Source organism: Urocitellus parryii, chromosome 11 (assembly GCF_045843805.1).
Source record: "Urocitellus parryii isolate mUroPar1 chromosome 11, mUroPar1.hap1, whole genome shotgun sequence".
NCBI classification, from domain to species: Eukaryota; Metazoa; Chordata; class Mammalia; order Rodentia; family Sciuridae; genus Urocitellus; species Urocitellus parryii.
In genome coordinates, this window is record NC_135541.1 from 43,948,669 (window position 1) to 43,958,501 (window position 9,833).

Genomic DNA, 9,833 nt, shown 5'->3' on the forward strand with positions numbered 1-9,833 from the left:
GCTTCATGCAAAATGAAAACCGTCGACCTGCTCATACCCTCTTCCTCAGATTTCTAAGCCAACCTAAATTGGATCATGGTAAGAATGAGAAATAACTTTTATTGTACTAAACTACTGAAATGTTAAAGACATTTATTACAGCAGTTAGCCTGTTCCAACTAATACAAGTGGCCACTATAAAGAGGTGAATTGCTTGCTAATCAATCAGACATGGTTACCAGACTTCATTTTCTGGGGAATACTATAATACGGTTGTATCTGCAATACTAAGATGGAATTTTAATCAAGTATTCATGTAATATATACTTTGAAAAATAATATGCTAATAGGATCGAAAAATATGTAAACCAGAAGAGGGACTCCCAGTAAATAGGAATTTGTTAGTAAGTCTATTCATAGCTGAATAGCAGCTGCCCTTTGGTTATGCATGTATTAAATATCCTGAAAAAGAAAAATGATACATCAGGCCATCTTAGTTTTATAACTCTTACCACTAACTTCCATCGTTCAGATTCAATACTCATCAAATTCTATTTTAGATTTGTAGATTTTACTATGGGAGGGGAATAAATTGGTAGTAGACTTGGAGTATCTGGTTTTCTTGATGGTGATATGCCTTATCATAACAGACATCAATGTCTTGTGAACATTATTAGTGCAGCTCAGCTGCATTGAGCCTACTCTACTTTGAAGACACTGAAAGAAAAATCAGCACTCATTTCAAAACTACATAACACATCTTATAGTGTTACTATTACATGTAATGAATTTGTAAGGTTCAAATTGAGTAGGTAGCTATACTCAACAGATGATTTTCTTAGTTGTATTTTAACCTAGATATCTTGGATTAACACTTAATACACTGTTATTTGTAGTGTTTTAGGCAGAAATATTTATTTGTAGTTTAGACACTGACTACACCATACTTAAATACATTGAAAGTAATTCCTTTAAACAATTTTAACTTTGCTAATGAGAAATTCTGAAACCCAAGAAGATTAAGTGATTGGCTTAGGATTACACAGCAGGACAGAATCAAAACCTCACTAACTCAATGAACTAGGGTCGAAAGAGAAAAGAAAAAAGGATTCTAAGCTCAAAGGATTATGAAAGAAGTTGTAGAAAGAGCAAAACAGTGGTTACTTCTTGATACAATATAAACAGGTGCCATCAAATAAAATGCAACCATATACAGTTATAAGGTAAAAATAAATTCTGATTTTAGTACAAAGCAAGAATAAAAGAATAGGATGTAAGTTTTACTGTAATCAATATAAAACTCAAGCATAAAAGTCCTTTAAACAGAGAACATTAAATCCATTTGTCTTATTATTCCAAAATGAAAACTTTGAATTCTGTTTAACATTATTATTCAATATCCATATCCATTACAAAGAATTAGTCAAGTTCAAACTGCTCTTAATGTGAAAATGAATAATAACCATTTTTGTGTTTCTGATATAATAGGCATACAATACCTATCTGTATTCTAGAAATCTCCCAAATTTTGAAAACAGTATTTTTTATAATTCATTTCATAGTTCATTTGATAAACTTATTGCCCCTACTCAACAAGGCATGAGACAATTTATTGTCTTATTCTACACAGTGAATTTAGCTCTTTCTTCATTGGTGAATTACATTTATAAAAACATATGTATACTTAAAAAAACAGAGACTCTGAGACAAGTAAAAACATAAACATTACATCTGCAGGATTTCCCCATAAATTAACTCTTCATTCTGTGATATCAATATATTACATAGACAAATAATCTAAAATATTAGGTATCAGTAATGGTACTTACACATTTCGGCAAGATATAGGCTTGTGAAAACCAACTTCATTTCCAGTAAAATGTGTTTCATTGCCACTGAAATCCTTACAAGTTATATTGGGTGCTGGAAAACATGAAACTAAAGGCAGAAAAAAAAAATCCAAAAAAAAATTACTTCTTTTTATGTAGTAAAGGTATGTAATATTTCCCCCTAATATTTGCAAAGCACACAAGAAAATTCAACAAACTACCTTCCAATGTAACATCTGACAGGAGAGTTTAATTTAGATAGGAAAAACTACCAAAAAAAAAAAAAAGAAAGAAAGAAAATATATATATATGTATATATAAAATAAATAAAATGATAGAGTGGTCTCAACACAAATATGAAAACTGTCACTATGTTATACAAGGTCCATCTAGTCCAATCTCTTGCCTCTGACAAACATGACAAAGGAAGAATTGCACAGTATTATTTGCGTTTTACTTCATCTCTAGGATAAAGAATATTTCTTGGGGCTGGGGATGTGGCTCAAGCGGTAGCACACTCGCCTGGCATGCGTGCAACCAGGGTTCGATCCTCAGCACCACATACAAAACAAAGATGTTGTGTCCGCCGAAAACTAAACAATAAATATTAAAGTTTAAAAAAAAAAGAATATTTCTTAAAGTTTTGTTGGTAATTCATTTTAACATAATCTGGGTTTGAATATTCAGTTTATTTTAACTATTATAGGCATTGGCTGCCATAAATTAAAACTCTTTATTCTATGTATTGTACTGTTTCAGCATTTAGCAATTTAATCTATATACATAACCTACATGACATGAGAATTAACACAGTGTCTGCCAGGCACAACTTGATACTATCAATTGTTCAAGTTGCCATATTTTGAAATTTTAGATTTTAAAGTTATTTAATCATTCCTATTGGCTACTTTACATTGATATGAGAAAAAAATGAAAGAAAAATGGCTAACAATCCAAGCTTAGAATCTCAGAAATGGTGGTAAGAAGTATAAGAATGAAGAGAAAACCATATTGCTACAATGATTCTACAGCAGTTTTTCTCAGAAGTATTTCAAGGGATGAAAACTTTACACACTGGGCATGTTAACTGTTGAGCATTCAGATTTTTCTAATGTACAGTTAATGTTTTTGTGGGCAGACTCATTGAGATCATGCAGCTGCTATAATCCTAGTTACTTGGGAGGTTGAGGTAGGAGGACTACAAGTTGGAAGGCAGCCTGGACTTAGTGATACCCCATCTAAAACTAAAAAGGACTGGGGATGTAGCTCATTGGTAGAGCTTTTACCTAGCATGCACGAGAACCTGGATTCAATCCCTAGTACTGGGGAAAAAACTTGCAAACAGCCTATTCTTCATCAAAAATTTTCCCTACAGACTGGGCATAGTGGCGCATGCTTGTAATCCCAGAGACTTGGGAGGCTGAGACAGAAGGATCATGAGTTCAAAGCCAGCCTCAGCAATGGGGAAGTTCGAAGCAACTCAGTGAGACTCTGTCTCTAAATAAAATACAAAATAGGGCTGGGGAGGGCTGGGGTTGTGGCTCAAGTGGTAGACGCTTGCCTAGCACGTGTGAGGCACTGGGTTTGATCCTCAGCACCATACAAAAATAAAATAAAGATATTGTATCCACCTGAAACTAAAAAATAAATATTTTTTAAAAAATGGGATGTTCACTCAATCATTGAGTGCCCCTGAGTTCAATGTCCAGATTAAAAAAAAAAATTTCCCCTACATTCACCATCTATTGATGATTCTAATCCCAACTGTTCTTTACTATGATAATAGCAAAATAGTGGCTTTTCCAACTTAAGCATTCCTCAAGGAGAACTGTGTTTCAATGCTGGAAATATGGAGATGTTTTGGCTCTTGTCACCTTTATCTCTAGCTTTTGTTTTGACATGTATTTTAGATTGGCACATTTCATTATAACTGGTCATTATACAATATAACTTGTTACAGAAATCACATCCAGTAGCTGGGTGTAGTGGTGCAAATCTGTAATTCCAGTGGCTTGGAAGGCTGAGACGGGAGGATCACAAGTTCAAAGCCAGCCTCAGCAATTCAGCAAGGCCCTAGCAACTAAGTGAGATCCCATTTCAAAATCAAACATAAAAAGGGCTGGGAATGTGGGTGGTATTTAAGCATTTCTGGGTTCAATCCTCAGTACCAAAAAAGAAAAAGAAAGAAAGAAATCATATCCAGTCTGACTTTTTTAAAGATACTATTGGACTGGGGTGCACAATATGTTGAAAATTCACTCACATGTTAAAATGCCAATAAAAATCCAGCTTCAAAATAAACCCTGCATTGCAACTAAATTACAACACTGAGTTATTAAACTCCAGAAGACCAATGGAAAATCACAATGTAAATGCTGTGACCCATCAGTGCCCAGCACCACTTCTGTTCCTACAATAGCTGTGGGCACTACGGCACCTCAGAGCAGAAGTCAGAGGATGCAAAGGCAGCACTGCTTGGCCTAAAGTCTGAGGACCAGAAACATGCCTTTTTCCAAGCCATGATGCAGGAAAGGGACTCACATTCTACCACAGGGAAACAGGCTTCCAGGGTGATTTGACATCCTCTCTGATCAGGATTTAGATCAGATTTACCATGGCTACCCCACTAGCTTTTACGTTTGAAAAAGGACAATTAGGGAAAAGGGAAAAAAAAAAAAAAACCTCTTGTGGATTGGCACAGACTCAAGCATCAGACTGGGTTGGAAGAACCTACCCCAGCTCTTGGTTCAACACCTTTATACCACGCATAAATTACCCATTAATATGAAGAAGCCTCATGGTTCACATTTGTCTCAAAACTTTTGTTTTCTTTTTAAAATCATGGTAATGATTTAAAGTTCTTTTATTAATGGGGTGGGGAGATTACTGGGGATTGACCTAGGGGTAGTTAACCACTGAGCCCCATCCCCAGCCCTTTTTATTTTGAGACAGGGTCTGACTCAGTTGCTGAGGTTGGCCTCTAATTTGCAATCCTCCTGCCTTAGCCTCCTGAATCACTGGGATTACATGTGCACCTTCCACTGCACATGGCTAAAGTCTTTTATTAATCTTTAAGGTCATTTATTTTTAAATCTAGAACATTTTATATGTTTCCAGATTTAGTTGGGCAAACAGACTTTTACACGTTTTATTCCCTTCAAATTTTATTTGAAAAGCATTTCTTTTATTTTCCTGCACCTCTCCACTTTCATCCTATAAGCACTTCCTGATACCATGACTAATTCCATAATACCTCTAAATTTTTCTAGCAACTTCATTTGCATGTGGTTATAACTTTACTTATCAATAATCCTTGAGAGAATTCAAACTTACTTAATCCAAAATAGACACTTAACTGGAGAGCAGAGCTCTTTTGGGGCAGAAACTATTCTTTATAGTTGTGTATTTTCCTTTAAAATCTCCATACAAAAAATCCCAAATGCTAGAAGAAACTTTTCTGAGAGTGTCTGCCAGTTACATATTTGTCACAATAGTATGCACAGATTTCCAACATCTTTCATATGAATGATTATAAATAACTATATTTGAGAGCTTTCTCTTCTTTATGCATGTTAACTCTATACTACATTCTAAAACCGATAACATTAAAGACTTCTAACTGTAAACAGGCAAATCACAGCATACTTACAAGCTAACCAAAGAGGGATAATTTACAATATTCTTTTAAATTAATGTATACATAATAAGCAATATCTACTATGAAAATCATATATTTATACGTATACATACATCTATTATCCTATGACTGTTTATATAATAAAATTTCACTATTTCAGCATAGTAGCAAAAAGTCAATAATAAAGGTTTACACAACTTACCTTATATTTTTTTTGGTACTGGATTGAACCCAGGGTACTTAATCTACGTCCTGGAACTTTTTTATTTTTTGAGACAGGTTCTCACTAAGTTGCTTAGTGCCTCGCTAAGTTGCTGAAGCTGGTCTCAAACTTGTAATTCTCCTGCCTCAGCCTCCCAAGTTGCTGAGATTACAGGCATGCTCCACAGCTACCACTTACTTTCAAGTATCTCTTCTAACTAGAATTGGGCTAATAATGTGACAAAATATAAAGACATAAAAATCTTTAGAAGGAAAGACTTAACAGGGAGTAAACTATTATATTTTATCAGGCATTGTACATAATTTAGAATAGAAGCTACCCACAATCATTAGACCGAAAGTCTAATAATTTCTTTTGACCCATTATCAAAACACCTCTCTGAGAAAATATTAATGCATACTGTTAGGATATATCTAAGTGCTTGTAGAAACATATATAATGTAGGTGACATAGTTTGTCACTATATTTTACTAAGCCAACAGTCTCATTTCACTTTTTTTGAGTAATTAAAAACTCTAACTAAGGAAGTATCTTTGCACACATCTCTTAAGAAATAAAAGGCTATAATTGCTTAAGGAAATACATGTTTACCCTGATTTAAACACTACACAATGTATACATATATTAAAACATAACATGATACCCCATAGATATACACAATTTTTATGTTTTTACATATAAATTAAAATTAAACTTAAATAAGAAGAAAATGAGGGAGCTATATAAACTGATGCAAAAATTTTAAATATATAATGAAAATACAAAACTTACAATTTATATAATTAAGGAAATAAGATTCTTTTTTAATTTAAATATTGGGGCTGGGAGTATAGCTTAGTGGTACAACACATGCTTAGCATATGTGCGGTCCTGGGTTCAATCTCCAGCATCAAAATAAATAATTAATCAATTAATTAAATGTTGACAACACCTAGCCAGTTCTTCAAATTTAAATTCTTCTGAAAACTGAATAAAATGTATAGCTTAAGAAAAAAATATATTTATTAATTAAATTTAGTAGTCACATACTGGTCTATGAAATAGTGTTTTAAAAATTATTTTTAAAGACATAATTCTTGAAGTCTTACCATGAGCTGTGTAGTTTGTACAGTTAACTGGTTCTTGTGTAGCATCGTTTATTTTGGGATCTTTACAAATATATGTTAAAAAAAAAAGTTAAGGAAATAAGAACTATCTAACATAACACCACATGTAAAAAAGAAGCTGCTGGTTTATCTAAGTCAACAAGCACAGATATAAACATTCTTCTAGTATAATACCTAAATAATACCTGAATGTTAACTTATTATAAGCAAAGTATATAAATTAAATGTATGTATTTAAAGCTCTAGAGAGGGCTGGGGGTTGTGGCTCAGTGGCAGAGTACCTGCCTAGCACATGTGAGGCACTGGGTTCGATTCTCAGCACCACATATAAATAAATAAATAAATAAATGAAAATTCACCCACAATTTAAAAAAAAAAAAAAAAAAAGCTCTAGCAGAGAATTTCATCATTAAAGAACATCAGTCAGGATATAAACACAAAGCAAAAATCAAAATAAACATTGTACTAAGTTATTATTAAGTAGGCTTCAGGTTAACAAATCAGTTTCCAAAGATTTGTACTGAACTAATTTGCAGAGCCCTAGAATTACCATACACTGAATTTCATTTAACACAAACCTGTGAGGTAGATGCTATTAGCCCCACATCACAGAAGCAAAAACTGAAGCTCAAAGTTTGAATGGCTAATGCAGCCATATAAATGATAGGTGATAAATCAGGTTTCCTTATTTAAAGTCCATCAGATTGCAGAAAGATGGGTGTATTCTATATGGACACTCTAGCAGGATTTTAAGTTTTTGAAAAGAGTATAAGAACCAAAAATGTCCAAAAGAGAAACTTGAAGTTTTATCTCCTAAATGTTTTATTACTGACACTATAATAGGGATGAGTATGGTATTCACAAAATGTCTCTAGAGTCCATTTAAGATTTTTGAATCTCTATTGGAAACTTCATACTAGGAATAAAAGTGATTATCCAGTTGTCATCACCTCACAGTTCTACAGGCTCATTCTCTCCAGGGTTCAACTTTGATACTGCCCAATTATTTTCTTAGAATCACTCCCATATTTCTTCCAAGAATAAAATTCAACTTATTAGGTCCATGATTCTCAAAGTCAAAACATAATGATATTCAACAAATTAGAGCTATTCCGTGAAAATCTTTAATAGTAATAGTGTCGCTCTTCAAAGCACACAAAATCACTAGAATTTTCTTCATATCAAGAGTTCCTCTTACAGAATCTTTCTTATACAGGCTGAGGATCCCTTGCTTGAAGTGTCACATCGGTGCTCAAAAAATTTTGGATTTTGAAGCACTTAGTAATTTTGGTTTTTTGGTTTAGAGATAGTCAACCTATATCTCTAGCTTCCATTATTAGTTTTCCTGTTCCAAAGTAGCTATTTTAAGCACAACTCATCCCCTTAACCCTGATTTGGCCTGTTTCCTCGCCTGTAAATAAATAGCTAATACATACATTGCCTACTATACCAGGCACTGTTCATACCTGTACTAATTAAATATCACAACAGCCCCTTAAATTGGCACACTTGTCATTCACATTTTTACATGAGAAAATGTAATGTTCAAATAATTTGCCCAAGGATACAAAGTGGAGCAGGAATTCATCTGGCAGTTTAGCATCTCAGGATAACATGAAGTATTATATGTAAAATTAATTGTAAAAGAATAATACACTTTGATTGGAGGGAGCACTAGTAATTACTTGTCTCCCTCGACGTTGGCAAACTTTTCCAGGGTAGAGTCTGTCAATATTTATATTTCTAAGTGCCTAGAACAGGGCCTGGTATACCTCAGGATCTATGTTTAACAAGCACACCGGTTACAAAAAGAAATGGATGAGGTTAAGAAGCACCAACCATTAGTTAAGTCCTACGGAAAGCACACGGGCTGGCCTCTGCCACTCCGATCCCCAAATCCCCCCTCGTCCCCAGGGGGCCCTCGTCCTTAGAGGTCACGGGTCATCGTTCCTTCAGTAGAGCCTAGCCAGTACAGAGAACCGCGACCCGGAATCTACCTCACCATAGAGGATATTGCCCCACTTTGAGATCCTCGCACTTAAGCGTCTCGTCGCCCCCGGCGGCAGCGGTAGCGACAGCCCCCCAAGGTCCCGTGGTGGCTGCCACGAGCCACAAGACTCCAAGAAGGTGGGTGGCCACGGCCTCCGGAGAAACAGGACCGGAGGGCCAGGCGGCCGCCATGTTGGGGACCGGCTCTTCCCCCACACTTCCGGTTCCGCCCGCGTCAGGCGCGGGCGGCAGAGGGCGGAGTCAGGGCCAGAGGCTCTTAAAGGGACCGCGCAGAGGTTGGAGCAGGTTGTCACCTAGGGATTCTCTTATTCTAGGATTCCGCAGGATCACCCGAGAGAGTGTTTTTTAAAGTGAGACCCAGAGTTCTTCATTCAGAGTCCATCTTCTCCCTCTCCGACCCGAACCCTGGGATGAAGGGAGAGGTTCACGAGGGCGGAGGAGGGGGTGGGAGTTGGGGGGGGGGTGTCTTAGGCCAGCTCCTCCTTCGAATTCACCCTGCTCTGGCACTTCAGTGCCCCCAAACTGCGAGTCCCATACATCGTCTTCAGGAGTCATAATAAGATTTAGATTTACCAACTAAAGAGCTAAGTTCGAAGACGCTGAAAGCTCGTTTACCTTAGTTACTTAATTACCGAGTTGGACTGGGGTGAGAGGGGCGTTGATGTTTGCAGGATTTCAGAGTCTACGCTCTTACTTATAAGATATCATGGGCTCCCTGCTACCTTAGAGAAAGATTTGTGGAAGCCTGCCAAGGACTCTGTGTCACAAGAGAGGTATTACAGGTTTGTTTCTGTTTTCTTTCTTTTCTTTTTTCTTTTTTTTTTTTTTTTGTGTATGGGGGGGTACCCGGGATTGAACTCAGGGGCACTTCACCACTGAGCCACATCCCCAGCCCTGGGTTTTTTTTTTTTTTTTTTTTTTTTTTTTTTTTAATTTAGAGATAGGGCCTCCCTGAGTTGTCTAATGCCTCCATAAATTGCTGAGGCTGGCTTTGAACTTGCGATCCTTCTGTCTCAGCCTCCCAAGCCACTGGGATTATAGGCTTGTGC

General features: G+C 36.0%; 1 protein-coding gene across 2 annotated transcripts in view; it reads right to left on the minus strand.

The window, feature by feature from the left end:
* Positions 1-8,970, minus strand: part of Tm2d1 (TM2 domain containing 1) — a 34,636-nt gene extending 25,666 nt beyond the window's left edge. For both annotated transcript variants that reach the window (XM_077791331.1, XM_077791332.1), the window contains exons 1-3: positions 8,785-8,970; positions 6,757-6,826; positions 1,809-1,917 (exon numbers count right to left, since the gene is read on the minus strand). In XM_077791331.1, coding sequence (XP_077647457.1) covers positions 1,809-1,917; positions 6,757-6,826; positions 8,785-8,955 — 350 coding nt within the window. In that variant the 5' untranslated portion in view covers positions 8,956-8,970. The remainder of the gene's footprint in view (positions 1-1,808; positions 1,918-6,756; positions 6,827-8,784) is intronic.
* Between the last annotated feature and the right edge of the window lie 863 nt (positions 8,971-9,833).